Genomic DNA, 20008 nt, shown 5'->3' with positions numbered 1-20008 from the left:
CAATCCTTGTGGCCAGGACTTCAAAGCCTCATGTTTGGTTCTCACACCAACCCAAGTGTCTGGGGGTGATGAGCAGCCTGTGACCCCAACAACTGGACCCAGTGCCTTCTGGAGTTCTCTAGAAATGGACTAGGCTGAACTGGACTGTAGGGGTTGGGAAATGATCAATAACCCACTATACTGCTTCTTGTTTTCAGATACAACTCTCGCTTTCATATTAAATCACCCACAAAGCACATGCATGATTCCCATGGCCTCTAAATGCCTTACAGGAAAGTGCCAACCCGTCCAAGGCCGAACTCACTTGCATTCATCAGCACGCGTGAATTTTAATACACCGAATGCCTCCTAGGTCCTAGGACTCAGGCAACGTGACCCTTCAGTCATTCTAAAATATTTCCTGGAACCTTTCCCTAAGGCAGGTAAGGCACAAAGTGCTGGGGATTTTAGACAAGTCAGACATACTTTCCACCTTTACGAAGCATAATTATGCAGGTTTTGATCCACTCCCTCACAGGGTTGAAAAAAATGCTGAATGAATGAAAGGTTTGCTCTTCATCAATAGGTATTCCTGAGCCACACTCTCAAACCCTGAAAAACTGGGATTTCTCTGATTTAAATACTATGACTTAGTCTTAGAATAAAATGAGTGCCAGTTTGAAACTATTACGTACCCCTAAAAGCTATGTTTTAATCCTGATCCAATCTTGTGGGGCCAGACCTATTATTTAGGGTGGAAATCTTTGATTAGATTGTTCCCATGGTTACTGACCCTCTCAGTTGTGGCAATGACCTTTTGTTTAGATTACTTCCATGGAGATGTGACACCCCTAATTGTGGTTGTGGCCTACTGATTAGATGGAGATGTGACTCCACCTCTTCAAGGTGGGTCTTTATTGGTTAACTAAAGTCCTTTAAAAGGAGAAACATTTTGGAGAATCCTCAGAGGCAGATGCAGATGCAGACGTTTGGAAATGCAGAAGCCCCAGGAGACACAGTTGCTTCAGAGTCAACAGAAATGCAGATGTTTGGAGATGTCTGAAGTGCCACAGAGAGAGCAGACACCTAGACACCTAGACATGGATGTTTGGGTATGCAGAGCCGTGTGTCTTTCCAAGAGAAGCTAAGCAAGCCAGAACCCAGAGCTGTGTCCCGGACAAGCTATGTGAAGGTCCACAGATGCTTAGAGAGGAAGCCACTGGCATGAGAAGCTGGAAGCAAAGGAAACAGAAACAAGGACCAGCAGGTGTGCCTTCCCACATGACAGACATTGGCCTTTCTTGAGTCAAGGTATCTTTCTCTGGATGCCTTAGTTTGGACATTTTTATGGTCTTAGCTGTAAACATGTAATTTAATTAATAAATTCCTTTTTTAAAAACTGTTTCATGTCTGGTAAATCACATTCTGGCAGCATTTAGCAAACTAAAACATAATGCCTGGGTTTATTCCCTCCATTCTAAACCCAAGAAACCAGCTCCACATACATGAAAATCAATCAATTGGTCAGTCAAGCAATCTCAAAAGCACAGAGCTGTCAGGAGCAGCCCTTTCTGGAGAAAGCAGTTTGGTTGATGGTTCAGCATCTGAACCGAGTGGGCCTTGATCCCCACACAAGTTATAGGCCTGCTCTTCAACCTGAGGACATGAGGGTCAGACAAGCTGAACACACAACGTCCAGGCTGGGCAAGTGTGCAAATCTTTATCAGCAGCTTGCTACTTGATTAACAAGACGTAAAACTCAACTTAGTTTTCATAGTAGCCTATGAAATAAAAGCCCTTCTAATGGCTAATCAAGGGATACTTGAATTAGGTCTAAGGCAAGGGACTAGGCTAACAGTGGTAAGCCCTCAACAGGTGCCATGGGGTGAACTGTGTCCCCCCAAAAGCCATGCTAAATTCTTCAGTATGTGTGACAGTGACCTTACTTGGAAATAGCACCTGTGGTGGTTAAGTTGTATGTATCCCAGAAAAATAAGCCCTTAAATCTAATCCATTCCTTTGGACATGACCCCATCATAAGTAGGACCATTTGATGAGGTTACTTCAGTTAAGGCATGACCCACCTCAATGAGAGTGGGTCTTGCTCCTCTTACTGGAGTCCTTTAAAAACAGAATGAATACAGAAAGAGTAAGAGAGAAATCACAGAAGCAGGAAGGTGAAAGCAACCAAACCCAGAAGAGACGGGAGAGACCAGCAGATGCTGCAATGTGCCTTGCCATGTGGCTGAGGAGATGAGGATCGCTGGCAGCCAGTCTTTTGGAAAGAATCATCCCTTGATGATGACTTGATTCGGACACTTTCCTGGACTCTAATCATTTCAGCTGAACTATTTCACGGACTTTGCTTTGGGAAGCATAGGAAACTAAAATAGGATTCATCTTGGTTTGCCAGGGTTGCTGTGACAAATATCACACATTGGTCAGCTTACACAATAGGAATTTATTGGCACACAGTTTGGGAGGGTAGAAGCCCAAAACTGAGGTGCCATCAGGGGCATGCTTTCTCCAAAGTCAGTAGCATTCTGGTGCTGGCAGTCCTCTATCACAAACCGAGCTCTCTGTCCTTCTCTCTCTGGCTTTCCTCCTTCTGGCTTCTACTTCTTTGCCCATTTGCCTTTGCTTTGAAAGAATCCATTCATATGGATGAATGATCAATTTAGTCCCATCTAAATAGGATCTCTGAAGATTCTATTCACAAATGACTCTACATCTTAACTACTGGCATCTTTGAAGGTCCTATTTACAAACGGGTTCAGACCACAGGGCTGGGGGTTAAGACTTGAGCATGCCTTTTGTGCAGGGCACAGATCAATCTCTGTTTCAGTGGGCTGCCAGATGCAACATGCCAGAAATGGATTGGCTTTTACGATGGGGATTTATTAACTTACCGTTTGCAGTTCTTAGCCCATGAACATGTAAAACTTAAGGCATCAACAGGATGATACCTGGACTCTGACGACAGGCTGCTGGCAGCCAGGGTTCCTCCGTCACATGGAAGTCTCATGGCCAGCATCTGCCGGTCCTTTGCTCCTGGGTTTCATTGCTTCCAGCTTTTGGTTCCAGTGGCTTTCTCTCTGTGCCCTGCGGGTTCTCTCTTACCTTCTTTGGGGCTTTTCTCTCTCAGCTTTTTCTGTCCTTTAACCTCTCATAAAAGACTCCAGTAAAAGGATTAAGACCTTTCAAGGTGGGTCACATCTCAAATTGTAGTAACCTACCCAAAAGGCCCCACCCACAAAACATCCACATCTGCAGAATGGGGTGAAAGAGCATGGCCTTTCCTGGGGTACACAATAGCTTTAAACTAACACTATCCCCAACACTGTCTTTGCCGATGTCTTCAAGTTAAGATGAAGGCATACTGAATTAGGGTGGGCCTGAAACTCGGTCTTGATGACCTTGAAAGAGCGGAGGAGAGACCCGGAGACCAGATCCCTCATGAAGCTGGGACAGAGGCTGGAGGGAGGTGGCCACGAGCCGAGGCACCCCAAGGACTGCCGGCTACAAGTAGATGCCACGAAGTGGGGAGACAGAGCTCCACCCAGCACCCCTTGGGCGCCTGCCCTGCCAACACTTACTTAGATTTCTGTTGTTTGAAGTGACCCTAATACCAGTTTGTTGGTATCTCCTCTGGCAGCCATAGAAACTGATAAACCCAGGTCCCCCCTGTGGCTCCTGTGACAGACTGAATTATAAGACTGATTACGGGTTTCTAGGGGCTAAATGACAAAATAGGGCCAGTATTTCAGTGAATGCCAGCACCTTCCAGGCAGTACGTAAGTGTTAGCTATCACTGCTATAAGAAAACTTCCCAGAATCAGAGGGCCTGGGCCCCCAGCGTGAAAGGGCCCTCTGAGAACCCAACAGAAGTGATGGAGAAAAACCCCAGGTTTGTCACTGAGAATTTAAAAACAATGATGAGGCAATGAGAAAGCTTTCAAAGACAGAGGGAAAAAAACCCTCTAACGAACTAGAAAAGTTTTGGTATGCATGGTGATGGTAACATGGCAGCATTGTGAAAGTAATTAACACAACTGAGTGCTATATTTGCAGTTAAAAGGAGAAATTTGAGACAGTCCATATGTTGCCAGAATACAATTTTTTCACAAAACTAAATCAACCATAGGACTGTGCAACACAAACAGTGAACCCTAACAAGCCATGGGCATAATCAATAGTAAAATTATAATAATATTTGCTCATCAATTGCAATGAAGGTACTACACAAATGCAAAACGATAATAAGAGGGGCAGATATATGGGAACTCTGTATTTTCTGCATGATCTTCTTGTAAACCTACAACTTCTCCAATAAAAAACAAACAAACAGCAAAAAAAAATGATATTGGACTTCTCAGCAGTAATCCTGGAAGACAAGACAATGGGGCAAAGCCTTCAAACTCCTGTGAGAAAATGATAAAAACTCAAGGGAAGTTGAGTAAGGGCCCAAAATAGAAGTGAGCATTATTTCTCATTCCCTGATTATATCTTAACCATTCTCAGAAATAGCACTTCTACCTTTTCTGGAGATAATCCTGGCATTTTTGGAAAGCCTGACATTCATCTCAAAAAGCACAATTTTCACAATAAAGCTGAGATTTTATAAAAATGATTTGAGGCAGGGGGCCCTATTTTTCTTTATCCACATATATTTTTCTAAAGTTCAACGAATTACTTTCATTACATAAAGCACTAATATTTGCTTAGCGAGCCAGAGGCTTTCCTGCTTCATTTTTCCCCTGCTTGTCTGCCTTAGACTGCCCTCGAGGCCTAGCAGGGGGCTTCCACCGTCTCCATCATGCACTGCTGCCCACGGGGCCTGTGCACCCCACAATGCCCAGATACCCCTGGAATGGCAGACTCTTGGGAGGCTCTTTCACCTCCAAAGCACAGGCATGTCTCCCACTCCCAAGGACTCTTCCCAGGGCTTGGGGTGGAAGCATTAGGATCTCTGCATTGGCGTTTCTCCCCGAGGAAGGAGAGGATGCTGGAAGACCCTGGGGGTCCTGTTACCTTCAGTACCTGAGCATTTGGCCAAATGGGCCCAACCTTGAGTGCACAGAGCTCTTACCCACAGCCATGGTGGGCCTGTGGGTCCTAAACCCAGGGGAAGCTCTGCCAGAGGCCTCCTGGGCACCTTCCACCCTCCCATGGAGGGCCTGGGCACTGCTCAGGCCTCTTTCCACCCTCCAAGGTCAGCCCCACCATGGGCCGGATTCCTTCTCACCTGGGCCCCCCTCACGATGCTGATACCAGGGCCTCATACCCACAACCCCTCAAGCCCCCACAGAGATCTTTCTAGACCAACTCCCTCTGTCCTTCCTAACAGCCCAGTTCAAGGGTCACTTCCTCCAGGCAGCCTTCCCAATCCTACTCTCGGGTGGCCCCACGGTCACCGGCTTTTCCCCACAGCAGATGGCACAGTTTGTAGGGAAAGAACTGGGTCTGAGATGACCCTGGACCCCAAGTGGCCACCCCAGTCACCTCAGACAGATGCAGGTACGAGGACCAGACCCCTAACCCAGGACATAAGCTCAGGACAACATGACGCGCCATCTCAGGGGGTCAGCTCTTGCTGATCAAAGATCAAAGATCAAACGCCCCAAGAGACATTAAACACGTTTTTACAAGCACCCAGTTGATATTTATAGTCTAAAAGAATTTTAGACTAGAAGTTCAAATCTCTTAAATATTTATAATCTAAAAGAGGCTAAAATTTAAATGTTTACAGCAGATTTTTACTTACAATAATTCAACTGTTAGAAAAGACATCTCAGTCTGGTACCGCCACATAAAAGGTCAGGTCCCTCACTGGTGAGCTCACTGCTCAGGAATCTGGGCACAGATAGGTGACCCCATGAGGTGCCAGTTCTTAAATGTGATTTTGTCAACATCATAGCAGCCACCAGTTACCAGTGCCAGGAGTCAAACCCATCATTGGATACACCTACGGTCATGATTTCAGCAAATCCCAATTATTTTGTCTTCAAGTCTCAGCCATCTATGGAAACTTACCACTGCACATTTCTGAAAAACTACTCCATTCTCAGAATCTCCTTGAATTTCTCTCGAAATGACTTCACGCTACAAAAAAGAATATATAGGAGCTGTTAGAAAACATAAAACATTTCATGATACACATAACTAATAAAAGCAAGGCACGACAAAACTTTTAAAAGGGGATGGAGGATTTACTTCTTGCTAGTCTAGTAATTGTTTTAATTATATGTTATTAGAATAAAAATTTAAAGCACAGGCACACCCAACCATAGAACTGCACGACACATGGCAAACGCTCGTGTAAATGATGGACGAGATAATAGTACAATTTCAATCATATCATCTCATCAATTGTATCAAAGGTACAGAAATGCACAATGCTAATAATGGAAAGTGGATATCTGGGAACTCTGTGCTTTCTGCATTATTTTTCTGTAAATCTACAGTTTTCTAATAAAAATTAAAAAGGTGTATTGAAGGGTGGGAAGTTAAAGCCTATGAGGAAAGAACGTGGGTGTGTGGTTACACAGTGGATTAGCCCTGATCTGGGAAGGCCTAAAGGACAAGTGTCACAGGGACTCCACAAACCAGGGCTGGAACTTTAGTGAGCAGAGGGTGAGAAATCAAGGTTAAGCTGTCTGGAGTGCCTTGCAGCTGATGCGCACACACCAATAGTGAAAAAGGGCCCAGCAGAGCCATGTGCTGGGGCCGGGAGCTGAGAAAGCACCCAGAATACCCCTGCCCAGCCCTCCAGTGGCCCCCATGGACAGCCAGGGCTCGCCCAGCAGACGCCAGCCTCCTGGGTTCCTGGATGGCCAGCCTGCAATTCTGCTCACAGCCATGCCCCATGTGTTCATTTCCGCCTGCCCTACACACACAGGCTGCCCTCGGGGACCCAGTTGCCATAGGGAAGCTCTCCCTGGTGCTCCGTCCTCTCTGCCCAGCCCACGGGTGACACTGCAGCCCTAGGAATTGTGGCCAATGGCGGCTCGCGGTGATATTCACAATTGGCGTCCTACACCCACCATGCAGCATGCATTCATTCTATTTCTTCCACTTTATAGGCGAGGAAGCAAAGGTGCAGAAATGAACTCACCCGCCCACAGGAGGAGGCTGGGACTGTGCCCAGGCCTGTGGAAATCCCTCAGCAGTGCTCAGACTCTCCAGAGCATGACCCCCTTATGGTAGAGACACGAGCAAAGAGCCATAGAGGGGAAGCAATTTCCCTAGGAATGCAAGGCAACAGCCTCAACTCCTGGCTGAACTTCTCTTCTCCACACCACCCCAAAGCCTCATCATACCATGTGAAGGCTCCTTCCTGACTCCTTGCCAGAGCCTGAAAGCCGAGAACAGGCTTTCTATTCTCCCGGTCCTCACGCACATTCTGTAAGCAGAAAGGTCTGGCTGAGGCTTATCAAATACACACAGGACAGGGGTGAGGGAGTGGAACTGCCTTGAGAGTTGCCTCTTATTAAAGAGCAGCAGAAAGAGCAATGACAACTGCTTAGTCGGGGACCCAAAAGGGTTCCTGCCTGCCCCAGCCAGGTAGCTGAGCTCAGCAGGCCCTACTGTGATTTAGGTCATGAATCCTTATGTGGAAAGACAGTTCTACGTTGGAGCTCAATGCACAAAACCACACATTGAACAGAAGAAGCAGGGAGCGGTGGTTCACAGCACGTCCTGGCTTCACATCTTGGTTCTGCTATATCTATCTATGGGACCATAACCAAGTTTCTTAATCTCTCTAATGCTCATTTCCTATCTGTAAAAAGTATACCTGTTTATGATGGAGAAGCTAAGCCTATCTATAATTTTGCTTAAGAGTTGCTCCCAGGAAGCCTCTTTTGTTGCTCAGAACTGATCTCTCCTTCTCTCTCCACCCCCACACCCTCAGCCCAACTCTTCAGGGGAAATCATTACCCTCCCCACCATGTGGGACATGATGTCTAGGGATATAAGTCTCCCTGGCAACATGAGACATGACTCCCAGGGATGAGCCTGGCCTTGGCACTATGGAATCAACAATGCCTACCTGACCAAAAGCGGGGAAAGAAATGTAACAAAATAAGGTGCCAGTGGTTGAGAGATCTCAGAGTTGAGAGGCTATTCTGGAGGCTCCTCTTACACAAACTTCAGCTAGATATTGCTAATCGCCATGGTATGCCAAACCACAGCCAACAGTATTCCTGTAAACCCTAAAGAATATCCAGGACTCTATCTGAGATTCTATAAAGGTTTTATACACCAAATTTCTTTTTCAGAAACCTAAAATCTCCAGGTGGTTCCTAGGCCAGAGAAGCCCTGAAACTCAGAGTTATCGGTACCTCCAAGAACATCAACCAATTGCACCCCTCAACCCCACAGTGTTGCCGCCCCTTTTCAACATGAAGAAGTTAGAATAGTCATCGCCCAAACAGCCATAAAGATTGAGAGAAGGATTAAAGGAGAAGGGGGAGTTGCAACAGAGAAGACAGGATTCAACAAATGAGTATGACTACCAAATCATTATAATGATACTTCTTTTCAGACTCCAGTATCTCAGAGCAGCTATAAGGAAAATCCTGAAATTGTGAAACTGCAACCTATACCATACTTTGAAATTTGTTCTATAATGACTTGTTGTATGATGGCAACTTTTTTTTTTTTTTTTTTTTTTGCCTGGGCAGGCTCTAGGAATTGAACCCAGGTCTCCGGCACGGCAGGTGAGAATTCTGTCACTGAGTCACTGTTGCACTGCCCTATAACTACTTGTTTAAATGTACTTTGACATTTATGACTTCTTTGTACATATGTTGATTTCACAATAAAAAATGTTACAAAAAAAAAAAGGTAGTACCTGGTTAAAAAAAACGTGTAATAGGACTCACATAAGATTATGCCTACAAGGTGTTAAGTCTAATGCCTGGCATGTAATAAATATTTATTACACATTCACTGCTATTATCAGTAGCATCTGTCTTTTTAAGTATTTTTACTGAGAAATCTTCACACACATAGAGTCCATCCGTAGTATGCAATGGCTCACAATGTCGCATAGTTTTGCATTCTTTACCATGATCATTTAGAACATTTCATCACTCAAGAAAAAGAAATACAAAGAAAAAACTCATACATCCCATAACCTGTACCCTCCCTCTCATTGACCACTAGTATTTCAATCTCCCAATTTTTTAAACCTTTATCGCCCCTATTATTTATTTATTTTTCCTTATTTTTTTACTCATCTGCCCATACTCTAGATAAAAAGTGCACCAGACACAAGGTTTTCATAATCACACAGTCACACTGTAAAAGCTGTATCATTATACAATCTTCAAGAATCAAGGCTGCTGGAACACAGCTCAACAGTTTCAAGTACTTCCCTCCACCCACTCCAATATACCATAAACTAAAAAGATTATTATATATCTATATAATGCATAAGAATAACCTCCAGGATAACCTCTCAACTCTGTTTGAAATCTCTCAGCCACTGAAACTTTATTTTGTCTCATTTCCCTCTTCCCTCTTTTGGTCAAGATGACTTTCTCAATCCCTTGATGCTAGGTCCCAGCTCATCCCAGGATTCCTGTCTCATGTTGCCAGGGGAGATTTATACCCCTGGGAGTCATGTCCCATGCAGGGGGGAAGGGCAGTGATTCACCTGTCAAGTTGGCTTAGAGAGAGGCCACATCTGAGCAATAAAAGGGGTTCTTTGGGGGTGATTCTTAGGCATAATTATCATTAGGCTTAGTTTCTCCTTTGCAGGAATAAGTTTCATAGAGGTGAACCCCAAAATCGAGAGCTCAGCCTACTGAATTGGTAGTCTCCACTGTTTGAGAGAATATCAGGAATTCCACAGATGGGGAAGTTGAATCTTTCCTCCTTTCTCCCCAGGCCCCCAATGGGACTTTGCAAATACTTTTCTATTCTGTGCCCAGATTACTCTGGGATATATCGGAGCATCACACTAACCTGTACAAACCAACAAGATATCACACCCTATTCAAGATTCCATGTAATTATAGTGTTCAAATAAACTGACCATACAAGTTAAATTAGATAATGTGCTACCCAAAATAAAAATTTTGTACCAAATAAGCATCTTTCCCTATGATCTCACACAGAAGTTTGAAGTTTTAAAATATGGACCATACCATCCTTTACCCTGTATTCTGATTTACCTTAGTCCTATTCAGACCAGCTTCATTCATGTCTCTAGTGTCTGATCACTTCTTCAACTTTTTTTTAACAGTTGTTGTACGGGATAATGCTGACTATCATAGCTTCGGTGCTCTAATTCTGAGTCTCAGTGTCACATAAATACCTGAAGTTTCTGGGCACGACCAGGTTATACACAAATAGCTCAGAATCTCAGAATTTGGAAATAACAGTTACAATTCCTGAACAGATGTTCCTGCTGTAAGAGCGTACTATCTAGGACCTTTACAATAGGCTCCAACGTGATACCCCATGCTCGCAACTTCAGTTCTCTAAGTTTGTACAATATAATTAGTCCATTTGAGTAAGGCATGATAATATTCGTCTTTTTGTTTCTGACATCTCACTCAATAGACTATCCTCAGATTCATTCTCCTAGCTGCAGCCCTCACAACTTCATTTCTTCTAGCAGCATCTGTTGTTATAACAGCTGGCAGCCCTCACAACTTCATTTCTTCTAGCAGCATCTGTTGTTATAACAGCTGGGAGTGGAATTGGTCTGGTTAAAGCAGAAACCCAAGCCCTGCTTTAAAACCATCAATGCAACAGCCAAATGCTTAGATTCTATTATCCAAATACTCTATGTCGTATAGAAGAAATAGCACTTTGGAAAGATTTTTAGAAAATGGATTTTCTCCCAAATGACGACCACATTTAGTGAAAGAAAAGGTATATGCTTTTTGAGGAACAAAGGCTGATGGCATTTTATACGCAGTTGGCTCAAAATTGGTTTCTTTCCAGTTTCTGATGTTTTTGTCAAAGTATCGCACCAGTGACTTACCAGGTGATGTGTTAGAGAAGACTCTCTTTTAAATAAGATCTTTCTGGGCCATGAGGGCACAAAAGCAAATATGGAATGTGTCCATGGACCACCTGAGGCTGCAGAACTTGGGAGCAGGTTAAAGACTTCATCTTCCTTGTGGAATTTCATTCCAAAGGCTGTTTCCACTGCAAACCAACAATGAGTAGGTATTATACGATGCAGAAAGGCTGTGTGATGCAGCATTTATATCCTGGAGACAGACTACTTGGTATGTGGAAAGCGCCTGGAAAATGCTGGCAGAACAAATTAATAAGTGAACAAATGAATGAACGAATAAATGTCATATTGTCTCTTTGCCAGGAAAATGAGACATGTTCACTGGGAGGCTAAAAAATTGAGAAGAGTGTTTCTCCAGTGTGGTCCCCTTACCAGGACTGTGTGTTTTTAAAATGCACATTCCTGGGCCTCACTCCAAACCTACTGAATCAGAACCACTAGGAAAGGGGGGTGCTCCAGGAGACTCTCTCACACACAGGCAACAGACAGCTCTGGGTCCAAATCCCGGCTCTGCCACTCATCAACTCTGAGTCCTTAGGTAAGTCCCTGGGCATCTGACCACTCTGTGCCCCATTTTTCCTAACTCTAAAGTGGGGAGAAGGGCAAGTCTTAACTTGCTGGGTCCCTCTGAGTCCCTGTCTACTACAGTGTAAGCCCCAGTGAACACAATTGATGGCTATTATATGGATGATCACACATGGCCAGATGCAAATGCCTGCTGGGCCATCCAGTATGAAATGACTCCTTCTAGAATTTTCTCTATGTGAATATTCTTTCAAAATTCACTAATACTGTGCAGCGCAGTAATGTTCCTTAAATAGTACTGCTTAGGGAGTCAGGGGTCCTCCTGAGTGGACCTGGCTTTGTTCCTGATTGGCTGGGCAACCCTGGACAGGTAAGCTGGGTTCCCAGAGCCTCAGTTTCCCCTCATCTGTGAATGTGGTTAGAATATCACTCAGATGGATGGATAACAGTAAACGAGAACTGATGTGAACGTATATGAAGCAATAAATGTTACAAGTTAGAAATCTATCTTTTTGAAATGATCTAGACTGTAGAGTTTTGCCTTTCAAAAGTCATCTTATTTCCAAAAATAAACAACACTTTAACTGCAAATGAAGTTATTTTTCAGTCTTCCATACTTAGTACATTGAGGTAGCAAGATCATCTATCGGACACTGATGCTGGGTTTAGAAGTATTTTTGAAATCTCTTTAAAACTTCAAAATATATGTAATGGAAAAAAGATAAAAATTGTAAAAAGATGCGAAACTGGGTCATAAATAAAATTAACATCTTCTTTTCCTTGAATAGGACCTGTGGCTGATTTAATTCAGAGTTGGAATGGAATAAAGACCTCAGTTTCAGAACTACTCACGTGGGGAAACAGAGCATCAGGAAGTTGAGACTATCCACCTTCACCATGGAAAGAACTGGGCACCTGCCCATGGCAGCCGTTGATTCAGAGGGTCAGGAGTAGTAGAATAAATCATATGGGGGCAAGTGAGCCTGGACACCCACCCCCAGCCCCCGGCCCAGCCCCCTGGGCTAAGAGATGTGTGCCTGGCAGACTTCCTGGACATAAAACTTTTTTTTCAAGGTCACACCAGGCCTCATCTCTGGAGCACCCTTTCATACCCCACTGGCTCGCCATGCTTCTCTGAAGGACCAGCCACCAGGCTCTGATGAACACTCAAAGGAGGGCAGGAGCTGTTGCTGCCCATAGATAGAGACGCAGGAACTCAACTAGGAAGTTCCTCTCTTTCGTTTCCTGCCGCACTGCCACTCAGTTGAACCCCCTGTTGTCACAGACTGGTGTGCTTTATTTATACCCCACCTGCGCAGTTCTTCAGCACAATCTGGAAGGCTCCATAAGTTAGCTGACCACCACTGGTCTCGGGACTCTGCTGAGGATCGCCTCTTCCAGGAAGCCCTCCCGGAAGTCCCACCCAGTGGCCTCACTTACCCATCCCGACTCTCACTGCAATCACAGCTGTACATCCGTTGTACTCCCTTTGACCAAGAAGTTTGCTTAATCAATGAATAAAATGGCCCTGTGATTCCAGGGATATCACCTCATGTCAAACAGGCCTGGCTTACTAAAATGAAAACAATTTGTAAAATGTAAAATGAAGGAGAGCAGCAAAATGCACAGGAAATGAAACATGTTGATCCCCGGTATAAGACAGGACCCTTGAGGAAGGTGTCATTAGAACCTGGGCTGAGCAAACCAAAAATGACTACCTGGATTGTTCCTGCACAGGAGGACTCAGCCTCTACCTGGTAAGACTCGTGCTCAGGCCCCAGAGTTCCATCCACCGCAGCCCCCAGGATGTCAGGACTGGGCTCAGAACTCAGAGTGAGGTCACTGGGAAGGACTTCTGGGAGGGCTTCCTGGGAGAGGTGATCATCAGCAGAGTCCCAAGGAAGAGACTTCCAGACGTGTGCTAAAGAACTGCAAAGCTGGGGAACTCCCCACCTCCTGTCCACAGTGATGGCTCAGGGACCCACTTCAGACCCAAGCTGAGCCCATGGGTCTCCCCTGGAACATTTACCAGGGTTTCTTCTGCTCTGCAAGCACTGGGTCTGGGACCACCAGGGCTATGGAAGGAACATGCCCATAGAGACGGAGAGAGGAAGGCAGAACCCTAAGAGCACTGAGCTCCCAGACTGGCAATCCCTGGGCCCCACATGTTTCAATCACATGGGCCAATAAATTCCTGTTTGCATAAGCCACTTCGAGTCGAATTTCTTTCACCAGGTGTGGCAGGCTGGAAAACGACCCCCACCAATGCCTGTGTCCAAATCCCTGGAATCTGTGGACATGTTGCCATTCACAACAGCAAGGACTTTGCTGATGTGGTTAACTTAAGGGTCTTGAGGTGGAGAGGTAGCTGGATTCTCCACCCAATGGCCCTATATGCAATCACAGGCGTCCTCATAAGAGGGAGGCAGAGGGGATTTCACCCAGACAGAGAAGGCCCCATTACAGAACCCTGGGATACAGATTTGAAACTATTGTGTACCCCAGAAAAACCATGTTCTTTAATCCTGATTCAATATTGCTGGGTGGGAAATTTTTTATGACATTGTTTCCATGGAGATGTGATCCACCCAATTGTGGGTGGGACCTTCTGATTAGGTGGTTTCTGTGGAGATGTGTCTTCAACATTCAAGGCAGGTCATTACTGAAGTCCTTTAAGAGGGAACCATTTGCTCAGAGCTGACGCAGCCAGAGATCTATCTTTGGAAATACAGAAAGAAAACATCCTAGGAAAGCTGTTTGAGACCAGAAGCCAAAGGACGAGCAGACGCCAGTCACATGCCTTCCCATATTGGCCTTTCTTGAGTCAAGGTACCTTTCTCTGGGTGCCTTAGTTTGGACATTTTATGGCCTTAGAACTGTAAACTTGTAACTTAATAAATCCCTTTTATAAAAGCCAATCATTTCTGGTATATTGCATTTTCAGCAGCATTTAACAAACTAAAACACCCAGGGAGACAGAGAGAGAAGATGCTTCACTGCAGGCGTTGAAGTTGGAGGAAGGGGACAAGAGTCAAGGAAGGCAAGGAAAGCAACTCCAGTGTTGGAAAAGTCAAGGGAAGGGGGTCTTCCCACTGTCTCCAGAGGGAGCCCAGCCCTCCCCACACCTTCAGCTCCAAGAAACTGGTTTCAGACTTTCAGACTGTATGAGGTTAAATCTGTGTTGTGTTACACCACCACATTTGTAGCAATCTTTTATAGCAGCCCTAGGAAACTAACAGGCTGGTGCAGTCTGTGTTTCATTCATCACACTCCCCCAGAGGGAAATCCTTAGGACACACCCCCTGCACCCAAACCTCTGTTCTGTGGTACCCAAGCCCCTCCCCGTCCCAGCGCCTGTGGAGTAGGTTACTGCCAGAGTTCTGGAAGGTCAGGGTAGAACCTATTTGCCCAAGTCGGGAAATGACAAGAGGGTCCTAGAGCATGAAGTAGGAAGTGGGAAGGCTTTGGGGTTCTGACTCTCTTGTAGGGAAAACTTGACCACAAGTAAAACTTACCCGTGGTGTTACAGTGGGAGTTTTCCACACAAGGCCAAATCATACACTGCAAACCCTAAAAGATCAAAAGGGTACAAAGTCAGTAACTGAAGAATGTACTTGCAAGAAGTGGATAAAAGTAATTTTCCTGAATGACTCACATTGAGATTAGCTGCATTTTCATCCAGAAGTCCAAAGTAACTTTTTTTTATTAGAGCAGTGGTAGGTTTACAGAAAAATCATTCAGAACGTACAATGTTCCCCTATAACTATGCCCCCTGCCAACACAGACACACGTTTTTTCCTCTTGCTACATTGTTTACAGAAAAATCATTCAGAACGTACAAAGTTCCCCTATAACTATGCCCCCTGCCAACACAGACACACGTTTTTTCCTCTTGCTAACATTTTGCATTCATGTGGCACCTTTGTTACAATCAAAAAAACATTATTATTGTAATTATAAATTATTAACTATGGTCTATAATGTACTTTAAGGTTCACTGCCTGTGTACTCTGGGTTTTAGGAAATTGTTATTCTGAAACCACATATATAACTGAAAATTCCCCATTTTAATCCCCTCAAGTGTACAGTTCAGTGGTGTCAACTGCATTTGCAATGATGTCCTGTCATTACCACCATCCATTACCACAATTCTCCACCACCCCAACCCGACACTCTGTCCCAATTAAGCCTTAACTCCCCATTCCCCATACCCACCCCTGTCCCTGGTAAACTTCTGTGGTGGTTGGAGCTGTAGGTACCCTAGAAAGCACATCTTCTTCAACCTAATCTGTTCCCGTGGGTGTGAACCCACGGCAAGTAAAACCTTTTGATAAGGCCACTTCAGGTAAGATGTGGCCCACTTCAATCAGGACAGGTCTTAATCCTACTACAGGAGTCCTTGACAAGCAGAAAGAAATTCAGAAAGACAGGAAAGGAAGCCACAGGAAGCAAGACACTGAAGGTCCACTAAACCTTGAAGAAGAGGGAGAAGCCAGGAGCCGCTAGCTCTGGGCTCTTGCATGGAAACACAACTAGCCATGTGTGTTTCCATCCAAGAGCCCAGGACCAAGGATTGCCAGCAGTCAGCCCCGGGAGGCCAGTCCTCCAGAAGAAAGTAGCACTCTGGTGATGACTTGAAATGGACACTCCCCAGCTCAACACCACGAGCTAATAAATTACCACCATTCAAGCCAACTCATTGTCTGGCACTTGCTTGAGCAAAGGGAGTAAAACATCTGCATTCTAATTTTGGACTCTATACATTTGCATATTCTAATGATCTGAAATAACTTTTAAAAAGTCCCCCCTCCTCACCAGTTTTTGAGTACAGGATTGATTGTGTTCTGTTCCCCATGGAGACCATCAGCTCAGACAGAAAACAAAAAGATGAAAACATCTGACAGGGAGGGATCAAAGGTGCTCAGTAAACATCCACAGATTCACTTTCGAATGAACCTGCCAAGCACACCTGGCTAGTAAATGGGGGCCGGAGGCCAGAATGAACCTATGTCTCCAGATGTCCAGCCATATGTCCCGCTCCCTACCAGCCTGTTACTTCACTTTTATTCATTTATTTTTTCAATAGATATTTTTGACCACCCAATATGTGTGTGCTATTTTAGAAACTGGGGATATATCACAAAACAAGGCATAAGAAAATTCTACTCTCAAAGCACTTTTAAGGAAACTATAAACTACAAACAAAATATGTTAAAAAAAAAAAGTATAGCAGAAGATAAGAGCAATGGAGAGAAATAAAAGGAAAAAAAGGGGAATAGAGAGTAATGGGTGGTACAATTTTAAATGGGATGACTTGGAAAGGCCTTACTGAGAAGATGACAAAAGAGCAAATATCCAACAGAGAGGGTGCAGGAGCCACCTGGATATCTGGGGAAGGAGATTCAGGCAGAGAGAACAAACTTGTGCAAAGGCCCTGAGGCAGAAGACCCACCTGGAGTGTTCAAGGAACAGTAAGGAGGCTGGGCTGCCTGGTCAGAAGGAATGTAGGAGGCAGAAGCAGAAGATGATGGGGCCAGATATTATAGGGCTTTTTAGGTTGTTTAAGGAATTTGTCTTCTCCTTTGAGTGTGCTAGGAAGCCACTGACAGACTTTGAGCTGAGAAATAGCATGATGTGACTGCTTAAGATGGAACATTCTAGCTTCTCCATTGAGAGCAGAGAAGGCAGGCAAGGGTGGAAGCAGTTAGGATACTTCTACAATCATCCAGGAGAAAGGAGATGATAATGTGGACCAAGCAGGCTGTATAAAGGTGGTGCAGACTATGTAGATTCTGGATACATTGTGAAAACAGATGTTTTCCAGAGCCCAGAGCACAATGTATGAGCCCAACAAAAGGAAAGATGGAGCCGATACTAGCGGAGAAGCAGAAAATGTGAGGAACAGGCTTTAGACTCTACTCTGTTTTGGTGCAAAATTCCAGGGTGCCTGTGAATCACCAGAGGGGAGGTGGAGTGGGCAGGGAGAGAAATGCCGGAGTTTGGGAAAAGGGCTCTGCTGGAGATCCAAATCTGGGGCTTGCCTGTGGATTGATCACCAAGAGATGAATGTAGACAGAAGAGAGAAGGGAACCAAGCATTAAGCCCTGGGGTGCTCCAGCCACGAAAGGTCAAGGGGAAGAGGGGAACTCCCCCAGGAACCCCCATCTCTCCTGACCAAGTTCTCAAGAAGTATTTGAGAGTTGGTTTCCCTGACTCAGAATTCCAAGGCCACACATCTACAGCTACAGTAAGTACACAGAGTATCAGATAGTGTTACATAGTAGCTGGCTGAGGTTTAATGCCTTGATCTGTAAATTCATTTAATTTGAGAAGCCCTCAATACATTGATCTTGGCGCCACAAGAATTACTGTTTATGGTATTTTGAATAAATTAACAACAAAATGATACTATTCACTTAATGAAACAATGAAAGCATTGTTGCTGAGATATGTATTTATCTTTCAAAGAGACAAGGTGTTTCTTTCATTGCCAAATGCAGGGAACTAAGAGAGGGCTTGCTATCGAGCAGTGATAAGCAAACATTTTGGTCTTCAGATCCCTTTATCCTCTTAAAAGTTGTTGAGGACTCCAAAGAGCTTTGGCTTGTGCAGATTATATTTATTAATATTTGCTGTAGTTAAATTAAAAATGAATATTTTAATGTCTGTTAATTCATTTGAAATAGGATAATAATTCATTATATGTCAATACATGTGGCATATTTTATGAAAAATAGTGATGCTCTCCAAAATGAGAAACTTAGTGTCTAGAGGCCTGATCAAGGTGACAGAGTAAGATGCCTCAGCACTCCATCTTTCCAGGGAAGCTTTGAACAACCAGCAAGAAGTGGCAGAGACCTCTTTCTCAAAGCTCAAGAAAACAGTTGAAGGACTACAGTAACCAGGCACATGCTGAATCAAGCAAAGGTCACTCAAAAGCTGTAGGAGCTCCTGGCACTCTGGCTGGCCCCACCCATACCCCACAGGCTCGGCCTGAAGCAGGTTTGCATTCACAGCGTGGATCCTGGTTCCAGAGGGAGCAGAGCAGCCCTTACACACATGCTGGGAGCATGTACATCTGGGCCAATCTGTCTGGTAGTAGCATGATGGACTTGCCATCCCTGTGGGTAGAAGGCAGATCCCAAAGCTTTCCCACAGAATGCAGTGGGAGAGTAATCAAGTCATGGCTGCATGGAGCAAGGGCTTGCTGGCTGGAGGATATGCAGTGCAGTACCCAGGACCATGTGGAAACTGTTTCCCAGGGAAGAGGGGGCATTTGCATCTGTGTAAACAGAGGAATTCCCAGGGCCACATGTGCCCATCCAAGACAAGATGAATGTACAGAAAGGATTTAGAGCAATTCTCTAAACTTATTGTATGGCTAAGCCCTAAGGAGAGCACTGCACAGGTGAACCTGCAAAGGCTGGGAAACTCTTTATGTTTTCTTTCTCTCCTCTTCCTCCTCCTCTTCCTTATGTTAGTTCCTGGCTCTCAAGGAAAGCTCACTCATAACACTAGCCGGACACATGTTAAAGGAACAGATGCCATGGAGTCCAAATTCCAGCAATAACACACCAAAATATCAAAATGTCCAGGTTTCAACAAAAGGTCACAACATATACAAAGAAACAGCAAGTGATGGCCAAGACAAAGGAGACAGTTAAAAGCATCAGAATCTAACAGTGAAGAGACAGACCTGAGATATGCTAAACAAAAACTTTTTTAAAACAGTCCTAAATATGCTCAAAGAGCTGAAGGAAAACATGGACAATGAAACAAGGGAAATCAGGAAAATGACAGATGCATAAAGAGAATATCAATGGAGAGATGGAGATTATGAAAAGGAACTGAACAGGGCTGCCTAGAAGGGTTCAACAGTAGATTAGAGCTACTAGAAGAAAGAATCAGTGAATGTGAAGAAAAGGCAATTAAATCAACCAATCCGAGAAGCAGAACAAGAAAGAATGAACCTGTGGGACACCATCAAGTATACCAATAAATGTATTGCGAGAATTGCAAAAGGAGAACAAAGAAAGAAAGGAGCAGAGATAATATTCAAAGAAATAATAGCTGAGAATTTCCCAAACCTAACAAAAGGCAAGGATAAACACATCTAAGGCACTCAATGAACTCCAAACAAGATAAACTCAAAAAGGCCCCACCATAATTTGATTATACACATCATAATCAAATGGGTGAATGCCAAAGATGAAGAGGGAAATGTGCAAGCCACAAGAGAGAAGTAATGTTACAAACCCAGTCAAGAGTTAAGTGCCAATTTTTCATCGAGATAATGGGGGCAACAAGACATGGATGACACATTTAAAGTGCTGAAAGCAACAAAACCTGCTAACCAAGAATTCTATATCTGGCAAAATCATCTTTCAAAAGTAGGGAGAGATTAAGACATTCCAGGTAAACTAAACCTGAGGGAGCCCGCCACCCTAGACCAGTCCTACAAGAGAT

The 20008-nt window shown here is 44.4% G+C and overlaps 1 protein-coding gene across 1 annotated transcript in view; it reads right to left on the bottom strand.

Annotated features, from left to right (window-relative positions):
• The window catches only part of EVC2 (EvC ciliary complex subunit 2), a 134263-nt gene that overhangs the window by 111101 nt on the left and 3154 nt on the right, over positions 1-20008 (bottom strand). The window contains exons 2-4 of the mRNA XM_077136365.1: positions 15058-15112; positions 10979-11145; positions 6013-6081 (exon numbers count right to left, since the gene is read on the bottom strand). Coding sequence (XP_076992480.1) covers positions 6013-6081; positions 10979-11145; positions 15058-15112 — 291 coding nt within the window. The remainder of the gene's footprint in view (positions 1-6012; positions 6082-10978; positions 11146-15057; positions 15113-20008) is intronic.

The sequence above is a fragment of the Tamandua tetradactyla genome, chromosome 19, assembly GCF_023851605.1.
Source record: "Tamandua tetradactyla isolate mTamTet1 chromosome 19, mTamTet1.pri, whole genome shotgun sequence".
Lineage (NCBI taxonomy): Eukaryota > Metazoa > Chordata > Mammalia > Pilosa > Myrmecophagidae > Tamandua > Tamandua tetradactyla.
The sequence above is the reverse complement of the archived record's forward strand: the minus strand, read 5'-3'. Positions and strand labels throughout refer to the sequence as shown.